At 35.7% G+C, this 26,905-nt stretch overlaps 1 protein-coding gene across 3 annotated transcripts in view; it reads left to right on the forward strand.

Moving 5' to 3' along the window:
• Positions 1–26,905, forward strand: part of tbcd (tubulin folding cofactor D) — a 131,939-nt gene that overhangs the window by 2,122 nt on the left and 102,912 nt on the right. For all 3 annotated transcript variants that reach the window (XM_071395046.1, XM_071395126.1, XM_071394966.1), the window contains exons 5-9: positions 518–619; positions 16,623–16,769; positions 16,886–16,941; positions 17,248–17,380; positions 20,397–20,442. In XM_071395046.1, the coding sequence (XP_071251147.1) occupies positions 518–619; positions 16,623–16,769; positions 16,886–16,941; positions 17,248–17,380; positions 20,397–20,442 (484 nt within the window). The remainder of the gene's footprint in view (positions 1–517; positions 620–16,622; positions 16,770–16,885; positions 16,942–17,247; positions 17,381–20,396; positions 20,443–26,905) is intronic.

A 26,905-nucleotide genomic window follows, 5' to 3' on the forward strand; every position in this document is an offset into this window, starting at 1 on the left:
TACATCATCTCCAAGGTAACTACAGACAGATGGATTCATATACATCATCTCCAAGGTAACTACAGACAGATGGATTCATCTACAGCATCTCCAAGGTAACTACAGACAGATGGATTCACCTACATCATCTCCAAGGTAACTACAGACAGATGGATTCAGCTACATAATCGCCAAGGTAACCACAGACAGATGTAGCGTTGGTGGTTCGATGAACCATGCTCCTATGATGAATAACCTTGACTGAGACCTATAGACTCGCTTTAGCTCCCGTAGCTAATGCCTTGGCTTTAGCTCAGCGGGTTAACACTATTGTGTCACTGGATAGCCAGGTTTGAATCCATCTGGTCACACAGATAGTAAGATTTGAGTTTGTGAAGCCCAGCGTTCTGATGTGTGTGTTGATTCAGTCTTACCCTATGTCCTCAGGCTACAGTTAGAAGTGTGGTGCTAGCTCAGCTTTCTCAGCCTGAGCAGTTGGGACAGACTCCTCTAACTCAGGTGTTTTTGTCTCCGCCAGGTGAGAGGGTATAAGATCTTCATGCAGCTCTTCCCCCATGAGGTGGCTGATGTCCAGCCAGTCCTGGACCTCCTGTGTCGACAGGACCCCAGAGACCCAGAGGTGAGCCCGAATTTCTTAATTACGAGACGTCAATGGAAGGTGGGTCTATCACGTCCTAGCCCAGTAGCTAATGTTAGACCCCCTGATTTCTCATGTTACAAGACCTCAATGGAAGGATAACCCTTTACTTGAAGGGTACCTTCATAAAGTATACATTGATAAACATTACACATTCATAAGTAGAGTATCCATTGCTTTTACCCTCTTGTTGTTACCTTTCTAGATTAGGCCTATAGGGATTCAACTGTTTACTTTCTAGATTAGGCCTATAGGGATTCAACTGTTTACTTTCTAGATTAAGCCTATAGGGATTCAACTGTTTACTTTATAGATTAGGCCTATAGGGATTCAACTGTTTACTTTCTAGATTAGGTCTATAGGGATTCAACTGTTTACTTTCTAGATTATGCCTATAGGGATTCAACTGTTTACTTTCTAGATTAGGTCTATAGGGATTCAACTGTTTACTTTCTAGATTAGGCCTATAGGGATTCAACTGTTTACTTTCTAGATTAGGTCTGTAGGGATTCAACTGTTTACTTTCTAGATTAGGTCTATAGGGATTCAACTGTTTACTTTCTAGATTAGGCCTGTAGGGATTCAACTGTTTACTTTCTAGATTAGGCCTATAGGGATTCAACTGTTTACTTTCTAGATTAGGCCTATAGGGATTCAACTGTTTACTTTCTAGATTAGGCTTATTGGGATACAACTGTTTACTTTCTAGATTAGGCTTATTGGGATACAACTGTTTACTTTTTAGATTAGGCCTATAGGGATTCAACTGTTTACTTTCCAGATTAGGTCTATAGGGATTCAACTGTTTACTTTCTAGATTAGGCCTATAGGGATTCAACTGTTTACTTTCTAGATTAGGCCTATAGGGATTCAACTGTTTACTTTCTAGATTAGGTCTATAGGGATTCAACTGTTTACTTTCTAGATTAGGCCTATAGGGATTCAACTGTTTACTTTCTAGATTAAGCCTATAGGGATTCAACTGTTTACTTTCTAGATTAGGCCTATAGGGATTCAACTGTTTACTTTCTAGATTAGGCCTATAGGGATTCAACTGTTTACTTTCTAGATTAGACCTATAGGGATTCAACTGTTTACTTTCTAGATTAGGTCTATAGGGATTCAACTGTTTACTTTCCAGATTAGGTCTATAGGGATTCAACTGTTTACTTTCTAGATTAGGTCTATAGGGATTCAACTGTTTACTTTCTAGATTAGGCCTATTGGGATTCAACTGTTTACTTTCTAGATTAGTCCTATAGGGATTCAACTGTTTACTTTCTAGATTAGGCCTATAGGGATTCAACTGTTTAATTTCTAGATTAGGCCTATAGGGATTCAACTGTTTACTTTCTAGATTAGGTCTATAGGGATTCAACTGTTTACTTTCTAGATTAGGCCTATAGGGATTCAACTGTTTACTTTCTAGATTAGGTCTATAGGGATTCAACTGTTTACTTTCTAGATTAGGTCTATAGGGATTCAACTGTTTACTTCCAAGTTGTTTAATGTATTATATGTATAGAAGTTACATGTTTGTCTTTGTATTGTCCCTGTATCTTATGGTTACAAATCAAATGTTATTTGTTACATGCTTCGTTAACAACAGGTGTGGATTTACAGTGAAATGCTTACTTCCCAACAATACAGAGAGAAAAAATGTAAAATAATCAAAGTAAAACACGTAATAATAAATACACAATGAGTAACGATAACTTGGCTTTATATACGGGGTACCAGTACTGAGTCAATGTGCGGGGGTACGAGGTAATTGAGGTACATATGTACATATAACTAGGAATAAAATGTACAGACAGTAGCAGCAGCGTATGAGGAGTCAAAAAAAGGTCAATGCAGATAGTCCTGGTATCTATTGGTTAACTGTTTAACTATTTATCAGTCTTATGGATTGGTTAACTATTTACCAGTATTATGGATTGGTTAACTATTTAACAGTCTTATGGATTGGTTAACTATTTAACTAACTATTTAACAGTCTTATGGATTGGTTAACTATTTAACTAACTATTTAGCAGTCTTATGGATTGGTTAACTATTTAACTAACTATTTAACAGTCTTATGGATTGGTTAACTATTTAACTAACTATTTATCAGTCTTATGGATTGGTTAACTATTTAACTAACTATTTAACAGTCTTATGGATTGGTTAACTATTTAACTAACTATTTAGCAGTCTTATGGATTGGTTAACTATTTAACTAACTATTTAACAGTCTTATGGATTGGTTAACTATTTAACAGTCTTATGGATTGGTTAACTATTTAACTAACTATTTAACAGTCTTATGGATTGGTTAACTATTTAACTAACTATTTAACAGTCTTATGGATTGGTTAACTATTTAACTAACTATTTAACAGTCTTATGGATTGGTTAACTATTTAACTAACTATTTAACAGTCTTATGGATTGGTTAACTATTTAACTAACTATTTAACAGTCTTATGGATTGGTTAACTATTTAACTAACTATTTAACAGTCTTATGGATTGGTTAACTATTTAACTAACTATTTATCAGTCTTATGGATTGGTTAACTATTTAACTAACTATTTAACAGTCTTATGGATTGGTTAACTATTTAACAGTCTTATGGATTGGTTAACTATTTAACTAACTATTTATCAGTCTTATGGATTGGTTAACTATTTAACTAACTATTTATCAGTCTTATGGATTGGTTAACTATTTAACTAACTATTTAACAGTCTTATGGATTGGTTAACTATTTAACAGTCTTATGGATTGGTTAACTATTTAACTAACTATTTAACAGTCTTATGGATTGGTTAACTATTTAACTAACTATTTAACAGTCTTATGGATTGGTTAACTATTTAACAGTCTTATGGATTGGTTAACTATTTAACTAACTATTTAACAGTCTTATGGATTGGTTAACTATTTAACTAACTATTTAACAGTCTTATGGATTGGTTAACTATTTAACAGTCTTATGGATTGGTTAACTATTTAACTAACTATTTAACAGTCTTATGGATTGGTTAACTATTTAACTAACTATTTAACAGTCTTATGGATTGGTTAACTATTTAACTAACTATTTAACAGTCTTATGGATTGGTTAACTATTTAACTAACTATTTATCAGTCTTATGGATTGGTTAACTATTTAACTAACTATTTATCAGTCTTATGGATTGGTTAACTATTTAACTAACTATTTAACAGTCTTATGGATTGGTTAACTATTTAACAGTCTTATGGATTGGTTAACTATTTAACTAACTATTTAACAGTCTTATGGATTGGTTAACTATTTAACTAACTATTTATCAGTCTTATGGATTGGTTAACTATTTAACTAACTATTTAACAGTCTTATGGATTGGTTAACTATTTAACTAACTATTTAACAGTCTTATGGATTGGTTAACTATTTAACTAACTATTTAACAGTCTTATGGATTGGTTAACTATTTAACTAACTATTTATCAGTCTTATGGATTGGTTAACTATTTAACTAACTATTTAACAGTCTTATGGATTGGTTAACTATTTAACAGTCTTATGGATTGGTTAACTATTTAACTAACTATTTATCAGTCTTATGGATTGGTTAACTATTTAACTAACTATTTATCAGTCTTATGGATTGGTTAACTATTTAACTAACTATTTATCAGTCTTATGGATTGGTTAACTATTTAACTAACTATTTAACAGTCTTATGGATTGGTTAACTATTTAACTAACTATTTATCAGTCTTATGGATTGGTTAACTATTTAACTAACTATTTATCAGTCTTATGGATTGGTTAACTATTTAACTAACTATTTATCAGTCTTATGGATTGGTTAACTATTTAACTAACTATTTAACAGTCTTATGGATTGGTTAACTATTTAACAGTCTTATGGATTGGTTAACTATTTAACTAACTATTTAACAGTCTTATGGATTGGTTAACTATTTAACTAACTATTTATCAGTCTTATGGATTGGTTAACTATTTAACTAACTATTTAACAGTCTTATGGATTGGTTAACTATTTAACAGTCTTATGGATTGGTTAACTATTTAACTAACTATTTAACAGTCTTATGGATTGGTTAACTATTTAACTAACTATTTAACAGTCTTGTGGATTGGTTAACTATTTAACTAACTATTTAACAGTCTTATGGATTGGTTAACTATTTAACAGTCTTATGGATTGGTTAACTATTTAACAGTCTTATGGATTGGTTAACTATTTAACTAACTATTTATCAGTCTTATGGATTGGTTAACTATTTAACTAACTATTTATCAGTCTTATGGATTGGTTAACTATTTAACTAACTATTTAACAGTCTTATGGATTGGTTAACTATTTAACAGTCTTATGGATTGGTTAACTATTTAACTAACTATTTAACAGTCTTATGGATTGGTTAACTATTTAACTAACTATTTATCAGTCTTATGGATTGGTTAACTATTTAACTAACTATTTAACAGTCTTATGGATTGGTTAACTATTTAACAGTCTTATGGATTGGTTAACTATTTAACTAACTATTTAACAGTCTTATGGATTGGTTAACTATTTAACTAACTATTTAACAGTCTTGTGGATTGGTTAACTATTTAACTAACTATTTAACAGTCTTATGGATTGGTTAACTATTTAACAGTCTTATGGATTGGTTAACTCTTTAACAGTCTTATGGATTGGTTAACTATTTAACTAACTATTTAACAGTCTTATGGATTGGTTAACTATTTAACTAACTATTTAACAGTCTTATGGATTGGTTAACTATTTAACTAACTATTTAACAGTCTTATGGATTGGTTAACTATTTAACTAACTATTTATCAGTCTTATGGATTGGTTAACTATTTAACTAACTATTTAACAGTCTTATGGATTGGTTAACTATTTAACAGTCTTATGGATTGGTTAACTATTTAACTAACTATTTATCAGTCTTATGGATTGGTTAACTATTTAACTAACTATTTATCAGTCTTATGGATTGGTTAACTATTTAACTAACTATTTAACAGTCTTATGGATTGGTTAACTATTTAACAGTCTTATGGATTGGTTAACTATTTAACTAACTATTTAACAGTCTTATGGATTGGTTAACTATTTAACTAACTATTTAACAGTCTTATGGATTGGTTAACTATTTAACAGTCTTATGGATTGGTTAACTATTTAACTAACTATTTAACAGTCTTATGGATTGGTTAACTATTTAACTAACTATTTAACAGTCTTATGGATTGGTTAACTATTTAACAGTCTTATGGATTGGTTAACTATTTAACTAACTATTTAACAGTCTTATGGATTGGTTAACTATTTAACTAACTATTTAACAGTCTTATGGATTGGTTAACTATTTAACAGTCTTATGGATTGGTTAACTATTTAACTAACTATTTAACAGTCTTATGGATTGGTTAACTATTTAACTAACTATTTAACAGTCTTATGGATTGGTTAACTATTTAACTAACTATTTAACAGTCTTATGGATTGGTTAACTATTTAACTAACTATTTATCAGTCTTATGGATTGGTTAACTATTTAACTAACTATTTATCAGTCTTATGGATTGGTTAACTATTTAACTAACTATTTAACAGTCTTATGGATTGGTTAACTATTTAACAGTCTTATGGATTGGTTAACTATTTAACTAACTATTTAACAGTCTTATGGATTGGTTAACTATTTAACTAACTATTTATCAGTCTTATGGATTGGTTAACTATTTAACTAACTATTTAACAGTCTTATGGATTGGTTAACTATTTAACTAACTATTTAACAGTCTTATGGATTGGTTAACTATTTAACTAACTATTTAACAGTCTTATGGATTGGTTAACTATTTAACTAACTATTTATCAGTCTTATGGATTGGTTAACTATTTAACTAACTATTTAACAGTCTTATGGATTGGTTAACTATTTAACAGTCTTATGGATTGGTTAACTATTTAACTAACTATTTATCAGTCTTATGGATTGGTTAACTATTTAACTAACTATTTATCAGTCTTATGGATTGGTTAACTATTTAACTAACTATTTATCAGTCTTATGGATTGGTTAACTATTTAACTAACTATTTAACAGTCTTATGGATTGGTTAACTATTTAACTAACTATTTATCAGTCTTATGGATTGGTTAACTATTTAACTAACTATTTATCAGTCTTATGGATTGGTTAACTATTTAACTAACTATTTATCAGTCTTATGGATTGGTTAACTATTTAACTAACTATTTAACAGTCTTATGGATTGGTTAACTATTTAACAGTCTTATGGATTGGTTAACTATTTAACTAACTATTTAACAGTCTTATGGATTGGTTAACTATTTAACTAACTATTTATCAGTCTTATGGATTGGTTAACTATTTAACTAACTATTTAACAGTCTTATGGATTGGTTAACTATTTAACAGTCTTATGGATTGGTTAACTATTTAACTAACTATTTAACAGTCTTATGGATTGGTTAACTATTTAACTAACTATTTAACAGTCTTGTGGATTGGTTAACTATTTAACTAACTATTTAACAGTCTTATGGATTGGTTAACTATTTAACAGTCTTATGGATTGGTTAACTATTTAACAGTCTTATGGATTGGTTAACTATTTAACTAACTATTTAACAGTCTTATGGATTGGTTAACTATTTAACTAACTATTTAACAGTCTTATGGATTGGTTAACTATTTAACAGTCTTATGGATTGGTTAACTATTTAACTAACTATTTAACAGTCTTATGGATTGGTTAACTATTTAACTAACTATTTAACAGTCTTATGGATTGGTTAACTATTTAACTAACTATTTAACAGTCTTATGGATTGGTTAACTATTTAACTAACTATTTATCAGTCTTATGGATTGGTTAACTATTTAACTAACTATTTAACAGTCTTATGGATTGGTTAACTATTTAACAGTCTTATGGATTGGTTAACTATTTAACTAACTATTTAACAGTCTTATGGATTGGTTAACTATTTAACTAACTATTTAACAGTCTTATGGATTGGTTAACTATTTAACTAACTATTTAGCAGTCTTATGGATTGGTTAACTATTTAACTAACTATTTAACAGTCTTATGGATTGGTTAACTATTTAACTAACTATTTATCAGTCTTATGGATTGGTTAACTATTTAACTAACTATTTAACAGTCTTATGGATTGGTTAACTATTTAGCTAACTATTTAGCAGTCTTATGGATTGGTTAACTATTTAACTAACTATTTAACAGTCTTATGGATTGGTTAACTATTTATCAGTCTTATGGATTGGTTAACTATTTAACTAACTATTTAACAGTCTTATGGATTGGTTAACTATTTAACTAACTATTTATCAGTCTTATGGATTGGTTAACTATTTAACTAACTATTTAACAGTCTTATGGATTGGTTAACTATTTAACAGTCTTATGGATTGGTTAACTATTTAACAGTCTTATGGATTGGTTAACTATTTAACTAACTATTTAACAGTCTTATGGATTGGTTAACTATTTAACTAACTATTTAACAGTCTTATGGATTGGTTAACTATTTAACAGTCTTATGGATTGGTTAACTATTTAACTAACTATTTAACAGTTTTATGGATTGGTTAACTATTTAACTAACTATTTAACAGTCTTATGGATTGGTTAACTATTTAACTAACTATTTAACAGTCTTATGGATTGGTTAACTATTTAACTAACTATTTATCAGTCTTATGGATTGGTTAACTATTTAACTAACTATTTATCAGTCTTATGGATTGGTTAACTATTTAACTAACTATTTAACAGTCTTATGGATTGGTTAACTATTTAACAGTCTTATGGATTGGTTAACTATTTAACTAACTATTTAACAGTCTTATGGATTGGTTAACTATTTAACTAACTATTTATCAGTCTTATGGATTGGTTAACTATTTAACTAACTATTTAACAGTCTTATGGATTGGTTAACTATTTAACTAACTATTTAACAGTCTTATGGATTGGTTAACTATTTAACTAACTATTTAACAGTCTTATGGATTGGTTAACTATTTAACTAACTATTTATCAGTCTTATGGATTGGTTAACTATTTAACTAACTATTTAACAGTCTTATGGATTGGTTAACTATTTAACAGTCTTATGGATTGGTTAACTATTTAACTAACTATTTATCAGTCTTATGGATTGGTTAACTATTTAACTAACTATTTATCAGTCTTATGGATTGGTTAACTATTTAACTAACTATTTATCAGTCTTATGGATTGGTTAACTATTTAACTAACTATTTAACAGTCTTATGGATTGGTTAACTATTTAACTAACTATTTATCAGTCTTATGGATTGGTTAACTATTTAACTAACTATTTATCAGTCTTATGGATTGGTTAACTATTTAACTAACTATTTATCAGTCTTATGGATTGGTTAACTATTTAACTAACTATTTAACAGTCTTATGGATTGGTTAACTATTTAACAGTCTTATGGATTGGTTAACTATTTAACTAACTATTTAACAGTCTTATGGATTGGTTAACTATTTAACTAACTATTTATCAGTCTTATGGATTGGTTAACTATTTAACTAACTATTTAACAGTCTTATGGATTGGTTAACTATTTAACAGTCTTATGGATTGGTTAACTATTTAACTAACTATTTAACAGTCTTATGGATTGGTTAACTATTTAACTAACTATTTAACAGTCTTGTGGATTGGTTAACTATTTAACTAACTATTTAGCAGTCTTATGGATTGGTTAACTATTTAACTAACTATTTAACAGTCTTATGGATTGGTTAACTATTTAACTAACTATTTATCAGTCTTATGGATTGGTTAACTATTTAACTAACTATTTAACAGTCTTATGGATTGGTTAACTATTTAACAGTCTTATGGATTGGTTAACTATTTAACTAACTATTTATCAGTCTTATGGATTGGTTAACTATTTAACTAACTATTTATCAGTCTTATGGATTGGTTAACTATTTAACTAACTATTTAACAGTCTTATGGATTGGTTAACTATTTAACAGTCTTATGGATTGGTTAACTATTTAACAGTCTTATGGATTGGTTAACTATTTAACTAACTATTTAACAGTCTTATGGATTGGTTAACTATTTAACTAACTATTTAACAGTCTTATGGATTGGTTAACTATTTAACAGTCTTATGGATTGGTTAACTATTTAACTAACTATTTAACAGTCTTATGGATTGGTTAACTATTTAACTAACTATTTAACAGTCTTATGGATTGGTTAACTATTTAACTAACTATTTAACAGTCTTATGGATTGGTTAACTATTTAACTAACTATTTATCAGTCTTATGGATTGGTTAACTATTTAACTAACTATTTAACAGTCTTATGGATTGGTTAACTATTTAACAGTCTTATGGATTGGTTAACTATTTAACTAACTATTTAACAGTCTTATGGATTGGTTAACTATTTAACTAACTATTTAACAGTCTTATGGATTGGTTAACTATTTAACTAACTATTTAGCAGTCTTATGGATTGGTTAACTATTTAACTAACTATTTAACAGTCTTATGGATTGGTTAACTATTTAACTAACTATTTATCAGTCTTATGGATTGGTTAACTATTTAACTAACTATTTAACAGTCTTATGGATTGGTTAACTATTTAACTAACTATTTAGCAGTCTTATGGATTGGTTAACTATTTAACTAACTATTTATCAGTCTTATGGATTGGTTAACTATTTAACTAACTATTTATCAGTCTTATGGATTGGTTAACTATTTAACAGTCTTATGGATTGGTTAACTATTTAACTAACTATTTATCAGTCTTATGGATTGGTTAACTATTTAACTAACTATTTAACAGTCTTATGGATTGGTTAACTATTTAACAGTCTTATGGATTGGTTAACTATTTAACTAACTATTTAACAGTCTTATGGATTGGTTAACTATTTAACTAACTATTTATCAGTCTTATGGATTGGTTAACTATTTAACTAACTATTTAACAGTCTTATGGATTGGTTAACTATTTAACTAACTATTTAACAGTCTTATGGATTGGTTAACTATTTAACTAACTATTTAACAGTCTTATGGATTGGTTAACTATTTAACTAACTATTTATCAGTCTTATGGATTGGTTAACTATTTAACTAACTATTTAACAGTCTTATGGATTGGTTAACTATTTAACAGTCTTATGGATTGGTTAACTATTTAACTAACTATTTATCAGTCTTATGGATTGGTTAACTATTTAACTAACTATTTAACAGTCTTATGGATTGGTTAACTATTTAACTAACTATTTATCAGTCTTATGGATTGGTTAACTATTTAACTAACTATTTATCAGTCTTATGGATTGGTTAACTATTTAACTAACTATTTATCAGTCTTATGGATTGGTTAACTATTTAACTAACTATTTATCAGTCTTATGGATTGGTTAACTATTTAACTAACTATTTAACAGTCTTATGGATTGGTTAACTATTTAACAGTCTTATGGATTGGTTAACTATTTAACTAACTATTTATCAGTCTTATGGATTGGTTAACTATTTAACTAACTATTTAACAGTCTTATGGATTGGTTAACTATTTAACAGTCTTATGGATTGGTTAACTATTTAACTAACTATTTAACAGTCTTATGGATTGGTTAACTATTTAACTAACTATTTAACAGTCTTGTGGATTGGTTAACTATTTAACTAACTATTTAACAGTCTTATGGATTGGTTAACTATTTAACAGTCTTATGGATTGGTTAACTATTTAACAGTCTTATGGATTGGTTAACTATTTAACTAACTATTTAACAGTCTTATGGATTGGTTAACTATTTAACTAACTATTTAACAGTCTTATGGATTGGTTAACTATTTAACAGTCTTATGGATTGGTTAACTATTTAACTAACTATTTAACAGTCTTATGGATTGGTTAACTATTTAACTAACTATTTAACAGTCTTATGGATTGGTTAACTATTTAACTAACTATTTAACAGTCTTATGGATTGGTTAACTATTTAACTAACTATTTATCAGTCTTATGGATTGGTTAACTATTTAACTAACTATTTAACAGTCTTATGGATTGGTTAACTATTTAACAGTCTTATGGATTGGTTAACTATTTAACTAACTATTTAACAGTCTTATGGATTGGTTAACTATTTAACTAACTATTTAACAGTCTTATGGATTGGTTAACTATTTAACTAACTATTTAGCAGTCTTATGGATTGGTTAACTATTTAACTAACTATTTAACAGTCTTATGGATTGGTTAACTATTTAACTAACTATTTATCAGTCTTATGGATTGGTTAACTATTTAACAGTCTTATGGATTGGTTAACTATTTAACTAACTATTTAACAGTCTTATGGATTGGTTAACTATTTAACTAACTATTTATCAGTCTTATGGATTGGTTAACTATTTAACTAACTATTTAACAGTCTTATGGATTGGTTAACTATTTAACAGTCTTATGGATTGGTTAACTATTTAACAGTCTTATGGATTGGTTAACTATTTAACTAACTATTTAACAGTCTTATGGATTGGTTAACTATTTAACTAACTATTTAACAGTCTTATGGATTGGTTAACTATTTAACAGTCTTATGGATTGGTTAACTATTTAACTAACTATTTAACAGTCTTATGGATTGGTTAACTATTTAACTAACTATTTAACAGTCTTATGGATTGGTTAACTATTTAACTAACTATTTAACAGTCTTATGGATTGGTTAACTATTTAACTAACTATTTATCAGTCTTATGGATTGGTTAACTATTTAACTAACTATTTATCAGTCTTATGGATTGGTTAACTATTTAACTAACTATTTAACAGTCTTATGGATTGGTTAACTATTTAACAGTCTTATGGATTGGTTAACTATTTAACTAACTATTTAACAGTCTTATGGATTGGTTAACTATTTAACTAACTATTTATCAGTCTTATGGATTGGTTAACTATTTAACTAACTATTTAACAGTCTTATGGATTGGTTAACTATTTAACTAACTATTTAACAGTCTTATGGATTGGTTAACTATTTAACTAACTATTTAACAGTCTTATGGATTGGTTAACTATTTAACTAACTATTTATCAGTCTTATGGATTGGTTAACTATTTAACTAACTATTTAACAGTCTTATGGATTGGTTAACTATTTAACAGTCTTATGGATTGGTTAACTATTTAACTAACTATTTATCAGTCTTATGGATTGGTTAACTATTTAACTAACTATTTATCAGTCTTATGGATTGGTTAACTATTTAACTAACTATTTATCAGTCTTATGGATTGGTTAACTATTTAACTAACTATTTAACAGTCTTATGGATTGGTTAACTATTTAACTAACTATTTATCAGTCTTATGGATTGGTTAACTATTTAACTAACTATTTATCAGTCTTATGGATTGGTTAACTATTTAACTAACTATTTATCAGTCTTATGGATTGGTTAACTATTTAACTAACTATTTAACAGTCTTATGGATTGGTTAACTATTTAACAGTCTTATGGATTGGTTAACTATTTAACTAACTATTTAACAGTCTTATGGATTGGTTAACTATTTAACTAACTATTTATCAGTCTTATGGATTGGTTAACTATTTAACTAACTATTTAACAGTCTTATGGATTGGTTAACTATTTAACAGTCTTATGGATTGGTTAACTATTTAACAGTCTTATGGATTGGTTAACTATTTAACTAACTATTTAACAGTCTTATGGATTGGTTAACTATTTAACTAACTATTTAACAGTCTTATGGATTGGTTAACTATTTAACAGTCTTATGGATTGGTTAACTATTTAACTAACTATTTAACAGTCTTATGGATTGGTTAACTATTTAACTAACTATTTAACAGTCTTATGGATTGGTTAACTATTTAACTAACTATTTAACAGTCTTATGGATTGGTTAACTATTTAACTAACTATTTATCAGTCTTATGGATTGGTTAACTATTTAACTAACTATTTAACAGTCTTATGGATTGGTTAACTATTTAACTAACTATTTATCAGTCTTATGGATTGGTTAACTATTTAACTAACTATTTAACAGTCTTATGGATTGGTTAACTATTTAACAGTCTTATGGATTGGTTAACTATTTAACTAACTATTTAACAGTCTTATGGATTGGTTAACTATTTAACTAACTATTTAACAGTCTTATGGATTGGTTAACTATTTAACTAACTATTTAGCAGTCTTATGGATTGGTTAACTATTTAACTAACTATTTAACAGTCTTATGGATTGGTTAACTATTTAACTAACTATTTATCAGTCTTATGGATTGGTTAACTATTTAACTAACTATTTAACAGTCTTATGGATTGGTTAACTATTTAACTAACTATTTAGCAGTCTTATGGATTGGTTAACTATTTAACTAACTATTTAACAGTCTTATGGATTGGTTAACTATTTAACAGTCTTATGGATTGGTTAACTATTTAACTAACTATTTAACAGTCTTATGGATTGGTTAACTATTTAACTAACTATTTATCAGTCTTATGGATTGGTTAACTATTTAACTAACTATTTATCAGTCTTATGGATTGGTTAACTATTTAACTAACTATTTATCAGTCTTATGGATTGGTTAACTATTTAACTAACTATTTATCAGTCTTATGGATTGGTTAACTATTTAACTAACTATTTATCAGTCTTATGGATTGGTTAACTATTTAACTAACTATTTATCAGTCTTATGGATTGGTTAACTATTTAACTAACTATTTAACAGTCTTATGGATTGGTTAACTATTTAACTAACTATTTATCAGTCTTATGGATTGGTTAACTATTTAACTAACTATTTATCAGTCTTATGGATTGGTTAATTATTTAACTAACTATTTAACAGTCTTATGGATTGGTTAACTATTTAACTAACTATTTATCAGTCTTATGGATTGGTTAACTATTTAACTAACTATTTATCAGTCTTATGGATTGGTTAACTATTTAACTAACTATTTATCAGTCTTATGGATTGGTTAACTATTCAAAAAAGGGTCAATGCAGATAGTTAAATAGTTAACCATATAACTACCCTGACTAACTATTTAACAGTCTTATGGATTGGTTAACTATTTAACTATCAGTCTGATGGCTTGGGGGTAGAAGTTGTTCAGGGTCCTGTTGGTTCCAGACTTGGTGCATTGGTACCGCTTGCCATGCGATAGCAGAGAGAACAGTCTATGACTTGGGTGGCTGGAGTCTTTGACAATTTTTAGGGCCTTCCTCTGACACCACCTGTTATAGAGGTCCTGGATGGCAGGGAGCTCAGCCCCAGCGATGTACTGGGCCGTATGCACTACCCTCTGTAGCGCCTTGTGGTCGGATGCCAAGCGGTTGCCATACCAGGCGGTGATGCAGCCAGTCAAGATGCTCTCAATGGTGCAGCTGTAGAACCTTTTGAGGGTCTGAGGGCCCATGCCAAATCTTTTCAGCCTCCTGAGGGGGAAGAGGCATTGTCGTACCCTCTTCACGACTGTGTTGGTGTGTGTGGACCATGATAGGTCCTTAGTGATGTGGACACATGAGGGACTTGGAGCTCTCGACCCGCTACACTACATTCTGTCCATGTAAATGGGGGCGTGCTCAGCCCTCCGTTTCCTGCAGTCCACAATCAGCTCCTTTGTCTTGCTGACGTTGAGGGAGAGGTTGTTGTCCTGCCACCACACTGCCAGGTCTCTGACCTCCTCCCTTTTAGTCTGTTTCATCGTCGCCGGTGTTCAGGCCTACCAACGTTGTGTAGTCTGAAAACGTTATGATGGTGTTGGAGTCGTGTGTGTTCAGGCCTACCAACGTTGTGTAGTCTGAATACGGTATGATGGTGTTGGAGTCGTGGGTGTTCAGGCCTACCAACGTTGTGTAGTCTGAATACGTTATGATGGTGTTGGAGTCGTGGGTGTTCAGGCCTACCAACGTTGTGTAGTCTGAGTACGGTATGATGGTGTTGGAGTCGTGGGTGTTCAGGCCTACCAACGTTGTGTAGTCTGAATACGGTATGATGGTGTTGGAGTCGTGGGTGTTCAGGCCTACCAACGTTGTGTAGTCTGAATACGGTATGATGGTGTTGGAGTCGTGGGTGTTCAGGCCTACCAACGTTGTGTAGTCTGAATACGTGATGATGGTGTTGGAGTCGTGGGTGTTCAGGCCTACCAACGTTGTGTAGTCTGAATACGTGATGATGGTGTTGGAGTCGTGGGTGTTCAGGCCTACCAACGTTGTGTAGTCTGAATACGTTATGATGGTGTTGGAGTCGTGTGTGTTCAGGCCTACCAACGTTGTGTAGTCTGAATACGTGATGATGGTGTTGGAGTCGTGGGTGTTCAGGCCGACCAACGTTGTGTAGTCTGAATACGTTATGATGGTGTTGGAGTCGTGGGTGTTCAGGCCTACCAACGTTGTGTAGTCTGAATACGTTATGATGGTGTTGGAGTCGTGGGTGTTCAGGCCTACCAACGTTGTGTAGTCTGAATACGTGATGATGGTGTTGGAGTCGTGGGTGTTCAGGCCTACCAACGTTGTGTAGTCTGAAAACGTTATGATGGTGTTGGAGTCGTGTGTGGCCATGCAGTCGTGGGTGAACAAGGAGTACAGGAGGTATAGAGGTATGCACCCCTGAGGGGCCCCTGTGTTGAGGGTCAGCGTGGCGGATGTGTTGTTGCCTACCCTCACAGTTCAATACATTTCATTCAAGTCTTTCTCTCCTTGCCCCTTGTGTTAGACCTAGGAGACCCGCTACATGCTGCTGCTGTGGCTATCTATGACCTGTCTGATACCCTTTGACCTTTAACCCTAACCCTCTCTTTCTGCCCCTTGTGTTAGACCTGGGAGACCCGCTACATGCTGCTGCTGTGGCTATCTATGACCTGTCTGATACCCTTTGACCTCTCCCGTCTTGACGGTCACCTGTCCTCTGACCCCAGCCAGACAAGAGAGCCAATCATGGACCGCATCCTGGCCGTCGCCAAGGTAACTAATTCCAGACTGTCCTGCCTTGGACAATGTTCAGTCGTGTCCTCCCAGATTCAGTCCTTGTATGATGTATTTAGTTTGTAACTAACCGTTGGTCTGTTTGTTATTTCCAGTCTTACCTGATGGTCACTGATAAGTCCAGGGATGCTGCATCTGTGTTGGTATCAAAGTAAGTGTTCAACTTTATTGTTTAAAAAAGGCAACAACATTGGTGATGCGTTTCATGTTTTACCCAGAAGAGGGCGAACTTGTACTTGAAGATGAATAGGTTCATACCTAGGCCACACACACACACACACACACACACACACACACACACACACACACACACACACACACACACACACACACACACACACACACACACACACAGAGAGCTTACTGAGTGGTCCTAGCCTGTTGTCATCTAACTGTCTGTGTTTACAGTTCACTGAGTGGTCCTAGTGTGTGGTCGTCTAACTGTCTGTGTGTGCAGGTTTGTGACACGTCCTGACGTGAAGCTGAAGCGACTAGGAGACTTCCTGGACTGGAGTCTGACCACCATCTCTCAGGCCAGTGACCAGACCATGGGAGGTACTGTAATCCTGGACGGGGCCCTGCAGTCTCTGGTATGACACACACACACACACAGTTTGTCTGTCCTCGAGTGTGTGTGTGTTGCAGTGAGCAGGCCTAGTTTACAAGAGCCTACATGTACGGCTGCCGTATCTGTGGGAGATCATAGCCTTTGTGGGTTTGGCAGGTTGGCAGGTGTTTCGTGCTGCACCTGTTGTCAGTGTTTTACGACTGAGGGAGGGAACGTGAAGACATGCCTCTGGTGGTAATTAGCTAGCCTGGTCACAGACCTGTTTTAGGAACTGGTATCCCAGATCCCCAGGGGTTGGCTATACAGCCCAAACAGATCTGGGATCAGTGTAGTAGTCTATAGATATACTGCCGGTAGTCATTACTTTACCAGTGTAGTAGTCATTACTTTACCAGTGTAGTAGTATATAGATATACTGCCGGTAGTCATTACTTTACCAGTGTAGTAGTATATAGATATACTGCCGGTAGTCATTACTTTACCAGTGTAGTAGTATATAGATATACTGCTGGTAGTCATTACTTTACCAGTGTAGTAGTATATAGATATACTGCTGGTAGTCATTACTTTACCAGTGTAGTAGTATATAGATATACTGCTGGTAGTCATTACTTTACCAGTGTAGTAGTCTATAGATATACTGCTGGTAGTCATTACTTTACCAGTGTAGTAGTATATAGATATACTGCTGGTAGTCATTACTTTACCAGTGTAGTAGTATATAGATATACTGCCGGTAGTCATTACTTTACCAGTGTAGTAGTATATAGATATACTGCTGGTAGTCATTACTTTACCAGTGTAGTAGTATATAGATATACTGCCGGTAGTCATTACTTTACCAGTGTAGTAGTCTATAGATATACTGCTGGTAGTCATTACTTTACCAGTGTAGTAGTATATAGATATACTGCTGGTAGTCATTACTTTACCAGTGTAGTAGTATATAGATATACTGCTGGTAGTCATTACTTTACCAGTGTAGTAGTCATTACTTTACCAGTGTAGTAGTATATAGATATACTGCTGGTAGTCATTACTTTACCAGTGTAGTAGTCATTACTTTACCAGTGTAGTAGTCTATAGATATACTGCTGGTAGTCATTACTTTACCAGGGTAGTAGTATATAGATATACTGCTGGTAGTCATTACTTTACCAGTGTAGTAGTATATAGATATACTGCCGGTAGTCAGTACTTTACCAGTGTAGTAGTATATAGATATACTGCTGGTAGTCATTACCTTACCAGTGTAGTAGTCTATAGATATACTGCTGGTAGTCATTACTTTACCAGTGTAGTAGTATATAGATATACTGCTGGTAGTCATTACTTTACCAGTGTAGTAGTATATAGATATACTGCCGGTAGTCATTACTTTACCAGTGTAGTAGTATATAGATATACTGCCGGTAGTCATTACTTTACCAGTGTAGTAGTATATAGATATACTGCCGGTAGTCATTACTTTACCAATAGAGGTGCTATGGCCTAACTGCCCACACTAATCCCCAGTCCCTCACTCTCTTCCACTTTGTCTTTCATGTCTTAATGTCCTATAGTTGTAGTTTCACCAACCACCTTGATATAACAGTGTATTGTAGTACATTTTTTCCAGGTCAACTCTTGTGTTGTGTCAGTCTAAGAAGCTAATTTAATGCAGCCCTCAAGCGAGCAGTGTATCAAAGTCATATTATTGGCGTTGAAACTGGCGCTACGTGTTTACAAAAGGTCTCTCCTTCTCTCTGTGCTGTGTAATATGACTGGGAGGGGAAACCGGCTTGTCTCTCTCTATGTGGCGCTCTGAGCGTTTAAAACGGACTCTGTGTGTTCTGACGGCCCTGAGGGGCTTCAACGGGCTCTAGTAAGATCTTTGTTTTGCACAGTTGCGTTTTGAATTTGGCCATGCAGCAAAACTTTAAAGAGCCGCTGAGAAATGGGGAGTGAGAAAAGAGACTGAGAGAATGGCATTAGAAGTGTAGTTAAAATTAACCTTTAACACACGGCAGTCCTCGCTGCAACTTGTAATGACATCCAGAAGGTAGAGGTTAGTGGTGATTTAATCCCAGACTACATGTAATGACATCCAGAAGGTAAAGGTTAGTGGTGATTTAATCCCAGACTACATGTAATGACATCCAGAAGGTAAAGGTTAGTGGTGATGTAATCCCAGACTACATGTAATGACATCCAGAAGGTAAAGGTTAGTGGTGATTTAATCCCAGACTACATGTAATGACATCCAGAAGGTAGAGGTTAGTGGTGATTTAATCCCAGACAACATGTAATGACATCCAGAAGGTAGAGGTTAGTGGTGATTTAATCCCAGACAACATGTAATGACATCCAGAAGGTAGAGGTTAGTGGTGATTTAATCCCAGACAACATGTAATGACATCCAGAAGGTAGAGGTTAGTGGTGATTTAATCCCAGACAACATGTAATGATATCCAGAAGGTAGAGGTTAGTGGTGATTTAATCCCAGACAACATGTAATGACATCCAGAAGGTAAAGGTTAGTGGTGATTTAATCCCAGACAACATGTAATGACATCCAGAAGGTAGAGGTTAGTGGTGATTTAATCCCAGACAACATGTAATGACATCCAGAAGGTAAAGGTTAGTGGTGATTTAATCCCAGACAACATGTAATGACATCCAGAAGGTAGAGGTTAGTGGTGATTTAATCCCAGACAACATGTAATGACATCCAGAAGGTAGAGGTTAGTGGTGATTTAATCCCAAACAACATGTTGACCCTCAAAAGGGGAGGAGCCACAACGTTATGAACAAAACAGGTGTTGGAATTTCACATCTTTTTAAAGGAAAATGTATTTCGATCTCATCCGTGATATTGATGTTTTGCCCTCGCTCTCCTGTCTCACATCTTTCTCCTGTCTCACCTCTCTCTCCTGTCTCACCTCTCTCTCCTGTCTCACCTCTCTCTCCTGTCTCTCCTCTCTCCCCTGTCTCACCTCTCTCCTGTCTCACCTCTCTTATGTCTCACCTGTCTCGTCTGTCTCCCGTCTGTCTTCTAGGCCCAGCTATTCAAGCATGGCAAGAGAGATGACTTTCTCCAGTACGGTAAGAATGTCCTTCAATAGTTGCTTTTTGATCAGCAATTTGACTTTATCCATTGTGATAAGCAGTTGTCGTACCTCCAACGTAGTGGTGAGCACATTAAACCAGCCTCTTTCCTGTAGTGTGTTGTCTTACCAACGTAGTGGTGAGCACATTAAACCAGCCTCTTTCCTGTAGTGTGTTGTCTTACCAACGTAGTGGTGAGCACATTAACCCAGTCTCTTTCCTGTAGTGTGTTGTCTTGCCAACGTAGTGGTGAGCACATTAAACCAGCCTCTTTCCTGTAGTGTGTTGTCTTGCCAACGTAGTGGTGAGCACATTAAACCAGCCTCTTTCCTGTAGTGTGTTGTCTTACCAACGTAGTGGTGAGCACATTAAACCAGTCTCTTTCCTGTAGTGTGTTGTCTTACCAACGTAGTGGTGAGCACATTAAACCAGCCTCTTTCCTGTAGTGTGTTGTCTTACCAACGTAGTGGTGAGCACATTAAACCAGTCTCTTTCCTGTAGTGTGTTGTCTTACCAACGTAGTGGTGAGCACATTAAACCAGTCTCTTTCCTGTAGTGTGTTGTCTTACCAACGTAGTGGTGAGCACATTAAACCAGCCTCTTTCCTGTAGTGTGTTGTCTTACCAACGTAGTGGTGAGCACATTAAACCAGCCTCTTTCCTGTAGTGTGTTGTCTTGCCAACGTAGTGGTGAGCACATTAAACCAGCCTCTTTCCTGTAGTGTGTTGTCTTGCCAACGTAGTGGTGAGCACATTAAACCAGCCTCTTTCCTGTAGTGTGTTGTCTTGCCAACGTAGTGGTGAGCACATTAAACCAGCCTCTTTCCTGTAGTGTGTTGTCTTACCAACGTAGTGGTGAGCACATTAAACCAGTCTCTTTCCTGTAGTGTGTTGTCTTGCCAACGTAGTGGTGAGCACATTAAACCAGTCTCTTTCCTGTAGTGTGTTGTCTTACCAACGTAGTGGTGAGCACATTAAACCAGTCTCTTTCCTGTAGTGTGTTGTCTTGCCAACGTAGTGGTGAGCACATTAAACCAGCCTCTTTCCTGTAGTGTGTTGTCTTACCAACGTAGTGGTGAGCACATTAAACCAGCCTCTTTCCTGTAGTGTGTTGTCTTGCCAACGTAGTGGTGAGCACATTAAACCAGCCTCTTTCCTGTAGTGTGTTGTCTTGCCAACGTAGTGGTGAGCACATTAAACCAGCCTCTTTCCTGTAGTGTGTTGTCTTGCCAACGTAGTGGTGAGCACATTAAACCAGCCTCTTTCCTGTAGTGTGTTGTCTTACCAACGTAGTGGTGAGCACATTAAACCAGTCTCTTTCCTGTAGTGTGTTGTCTTGCCAACGTAGTGGTGAGCACATTAAACCAGCCTCTTTCCTGTAGTGTGTTGTCTTGCCAACGTAGTGGTGAGCACATTAAACCAGTCTCTTTCCTGTAGTGTGTTGTCTTGCCAACGTAGTGGTGAGCACATTAAACCAGTCTCTTTCCTGTAGTGTGTTGTCTTGCCAACGTAGTGGTGAGCACATTAAACCAGTCTCTTTCCTGTAGTGTGTTGTCTTGCCAACGTAGTGGTGAGCACATTAAACCAGTCTCTTTCCTGTAGTGTGTTGTCTTGCCAACGTAGTGGTGAGCACATTAAACCAGCCTCTTTCCTGTAGTGTGTTGTCTTACCAACGTAGTGGTGAGCACATTAAACCAGCCTCTTTCCTGTAGTGTGTTGTCTTACCAACGTAGTGGTGAGCACATTAACCCAGTCTCTTTCCTGTAGTGTGTTGTCTTGCCAACGTAGTGGTGAGCACATTAAACCAGCCTCTTTCCTGTAGTGTGTTGTCTTGCCAACGTAGTGGTGAGCACATTAAACCAGCCTCTTTCCTGTAGTGTGTTGTCTTACCAACGTAGTGGTGAGCACATTAAACCAGTCTCTTTCCTGTAGTGTGTTGTCTTGCCAACGTAGTGGTGAGCACATTAAACCAGCCTCTTTCCTGTAGTGTGTTGTCTTGCCAACGTAGTGGTGAGCACATTAAACCAGTCTCTTTCCTGTAGTGTGTTGTCTTACCAACGTAGTGGTGAGCACATTAAACCAGTCTCTTTCCTGTAGTGTGTTGTCTTGCCAACGTAGTGGTGAGCACATTAAACCAGCCTCTTTCCTGTAGTGTGTTGTCTTACCAACGTAGTGGTGAGCACATTAAACCAGCCTCTTTCCTGTAGTGTGTTGTCTTGCCAACGTAGTGGTGAGCACATTAAACCAGCCTCTTTCCTGTAGTGTGTTGTCTTGCCAACGTAGTGGTGAGCACATTAAACCAGCCTCTTTCCTGTAGTGTGTTGTCTTGCCAACGTAGTGGTGAGCACATTAAACCAGCCTCTTTCCTGTAGTGTGTTGTCTTACCAACGTAGTGGTGAGCACATTAAACCAGTCTCTTTCCTGTAGTGTGTTGTCTTGCCAACGTAGTGGTGAGCACATTAAACCAGTCTCTTTCCTGTAGTGTGTTGTCTTACCAACGTAGTGGTGAGCACATTAAACCAGTCTCTTTCCTGTAGTGTGTTGTCTTGCCAACGTAGTGGTGAGCACATTAAACCAGCCTCTTTCCTGTAGTGTGTTGTCTTACCAACGTAGTGGTGAGCACATTAAACCAGCCTCTTTCCTGTAGTGTGTTGTCTTGCCAACGTAGTGGTGAGCACATTAAACCAGCCTCTTTCCTGTAGTGTGTTGTCTTGCCAACGTAGTGGTGAGCACATTAAACCAGCCTCTTTCCTGTAGTGTGTTGTCTTGCCAACGTAGTGGTGAGCACATTAAACCAGCCTCTTTCCTGTAGTGTGTTGTCTTACCAACGTAGTGGTGAGCACATTAAACCAGTCTCTTTCCTGTAGTGTGTTGTCTTGCCAACGTAGTGGTGAGCACATTAAACCAGCCTCTTTCCTGTAGTGTGTTGTCTTGCCAACGTAGTGGTGAGCACATTAAACCAGTCTCTTTCCTGTAGTGTGTTGTCTTGCCAACGTAGTGGTGAGCACATTAAACCAGTCTCTTTCCTGTAGTGTGTTGTCTTGCCAACGTAGTGGTGAGCACATTAAACCAGCCTCTTTCCTGTAGTGTGTTGTCTTACCAACGTAGTGGTGAGCACATTAAACCAGCCTCTTTCCTGTAGTGTGTTGTCTTACCAACGTAGTGGTGAGCACATTCAACCAGCCTCTTTCCTGTAGTGTGTTGTCTTACCAACGTAGTGGTGAGCACATTAAACCAGTCTCTTTCCTGTAGTGTGTTGTCTTGCCAACGTAGTGGTGAGCACATTAAACCAGCCTCTTTCCTGTAGTGTGTTGTCTTACCAACGTAGTGGTGAGCACATTAAACCAGCCTCTTTCCTGTAGTGTGTTGTCTTACCAACGTAGTGGTGAGCACATTAAACCAGCCTCTTTCCTGTAGTGTGTTGTCTTACCAACGTAGTGGTGAGCACATTAAACCAGCCTCTTTCCTGTAGTGTGTTGTCTTACCAACGTAGTGGTATGCACATTAAACCAGCCTCTTTCCTGTAGTGTGTTGTCTTACCAACGTAGTGGTGAGCACATTAAACCAGCCTCTTTCCTGTAGTGTGTTGTCTTACCAACGTAGTGGTGAGCACATTAAACCAGCCTCTTTCCTGTAGTGTGTTGTCTTACCAACGTAGTGGTGAGCACATTAAACCAGTCTCTTTCCTGTAGTGTGTTGTCTTACCAACGTAGTGGTGAGCACATTAAACCAGCCTCTTTCCTGTAGTGTGTTGTCTTGCCAACGTAGTGGTGAGCACATTAAACCAGCCTCTTTCCTGTAGTGTGTTGTCTTGCCAACGTAGTGGTGAGCACATTAAACCAGCCTCTTTCCTGTAGTGTGTGGTCTTGCCAACGTAGTGGTGAGCACATTAAACCAGCCTCTTTCCTGTAGTGTGTTGTCTTACCAACGTAGTGGTGAGCACATTAAACCAGCCTCTTTCCTGTAGTGTGTTGTCTTACCAACGTAGTGGTGAGCACATTAAACCAGCCTCTTTCCTGTAGTGTGTTGTCTTACCAACGTAGTGGTGAGCACATTAAACCAGCCTCTTTCCTGTAGTGTGTTGTCTTACCAACGTAGTGGTGAGCACATTAAACCAGCCTCTTTCCTGTAGTGTGTTGTCTTACCAACGTAGTGGTGAGCACATTAAACCAGTCTCTTTCCTGTAGTGTGTTGTCTTACCAACGTAGTGGTGAGCACATTAAACCAGCCTCTTTCCTGTAGTGTGTTGTCTTGCCAACGTAGTGGTGAGCACATTAAACCAGTCTCTTTCCTGTAGTGTGTTGTCTTACCAACGTAGTGGTGAGCACATTAAACCAGCCTCTTTCCTGTAGTGTGTTGTCTTACCAACGTAGTGGTGAGCACATTAAACCAGTCTCTTTCCTGTAGTGTGTTGTCTTACCAACGTAGTGGTGAGCACATTAAACCAGCCTCTTTCCTGTAGTGTGTTGTCTTGCCAACGTAGTGGTGAGCACATTAAACCAGCCTCTTTCCTGTAGTGTGTTGTCTTGCCAACGTAGTGGTGAGCACATTAAACCAGCCTCTTTCCTGTAGTGTGTTGTCTTGCCAACGTAGTGGTGAGCACATTAAACCAGCCTCTTTCCTGTAGTGTGTTGTCTTACCAACGTAGTGGTGAGCACATTAAACCAGCCTCTTTCCTGTAGTGTGTTGTCTTACCAACGTAGTGGTGAGCACATTAAACCAGCCTCTTTCCTGTAGTGTGTTGTCTTGCCAACGTAGTGGTGAGCACATTAAACCAGCCTCTTTCCTGTAGTGTGTTGTCTTACCAACGTAGTGGTGAGCACAATAAACCAGCCTCTTTCCTGTAGTGTGTTGTCTTGCCAACGTAGTGGTGAGCACATTAAACCAGCCTCTTTCCTGTAGTGTGTTGTCTTGCCAACGTAGTGGTGAGCACATTAAACCAGCCTCTTTCCTGTAGTGTGTTGTCTTACCAACGTAGTGGTGAGCACATTAAACCAGCCTCTTTCCTGTAGTGTGTTGTCTTACCAACGTAGTGGTGAGCACATTAAACCAGTCTCTTTCCTGTAGTGTGTTGTCTTGCCAACGTAGTGGTGAGCACATTAAACCAGCCTCTTTCCTGTAGTGTGTTGTCTTACCAACGTAGTGGTGAGCACATTAAACCAGTCTCTTTCCTGTAGTGTGTTGTCTTGCCAACGTGGTGGTGAGCACATTAAACCAGCCTCTTTCCTGTAGTGTGTTGTCTTACCAACGTAGTGGTGAACACATTAAACCAGTCTCTTTCCTGTAGTGTGTTGTCTTGCCAACGTAGTGGTGAGCACATTAAACCAGCCTCTTTCCTGTAGTGTGTTGTCTTGCCAACGTAGTGGTGAGCACATTAAACCAGTCTCTTTCCTGTAGTGTGTTGTCTTGCCAACGTAGTGGTGAGCACATTAAACCAGTCTCTTTCCTGTAGTGTGTTGTCTTACCACCAACGTAGTGGTGAGCACATTAAACCAGTCTCTTTCCTGTAGTGTGTTGTCTTACCAACGTAGTGGTGAGCACATTAAACCAGTCTCTTTCCTGTAGTGTGTTGTCTTACCAACGTAGTGGTGAGCACATTAAACCAGTCTCTTTCCTGTAGTGTGTTGTCTTGCCAACGTAGTGGTGAGCACATTAAACCAGTCTCTTTCCTGTAGTGTGTTGTCTTGCCAACGTAGTGGTGAGCACATTAAACCAGCCTCTTTCCTGTAGTGTGTTGTCTTACCAACGTAGTGGTGAGCACATTAAACCAGCCTCTTTCCTGTAGTGTGTTGTCTTGCCAACGTAGTGGTGAGCACATTAAACCAGCCTCTTTCCTGTAGTGTGTTGTCTTGCCAACGTAGTGGTGAGCACATTAAACCAGTCTCTTTCCTGTAGTGTGTTGTCTTACCAACGTAGTGGTGAGCACATTAAACCAGCCTCTTTCCTGTAGTGTGTTGTCTTGCCAACGTAGTGGTGAGCACATTAAACCAGCCTCTTTCCTGTAGTGTGTTGTCTTGCCAACGTAGTGGTGAGCACATTAAACCAGCCTCTTTCCTGTAGTGTGTTGTCTTGCCAACGTAGTGGTGAGCACATTAAACCAGTCTCTTTCCTGTAGTGTGTTGTCTTGCCAACGTAGTGGTGAGCACATTAAACCAGCCTCTTTCCTGTAGTGTGTTGTCTTGCCAACGTAGTGGTGAGCACATTAAACCAGTCTCTTTCCTGTAGTGTGTTGTCTTGCCAACGTAGTGGTGAGCACATTAAACCAGTCTCTTTCCTGTAGTGTGTTGTCTTGCCAACGTAGTGGTGAGCACATTAAACCAGTCTCTTTCCTGTAGTGTGTTGTCTTGCCAACGTAGTGGTGAGCACATTAAACCAGTCTCTTTCCTGTAGTGTGTTGTCTTGCCAACGTAGTGGTGAGCACATTAAACCAGTCTCTTTCCTGTAGTGTGTTGTCTTACCAA

Source organism: Salvelinus alpinus, chromosome 1 (assembly GCF_045679555.1).
Source record: "Salvelinus alpinus chromosome 1, SLU_Salpinus.1, whole genome shotgun sequence".
In the NCBI taxonomy this organism is placed as follows: Eukaryota; Metazoa; Chordata; class Actinopteri; order Salmoniformes; family Salmonidae; genus Salvelinus; species Salvelinus alpinus.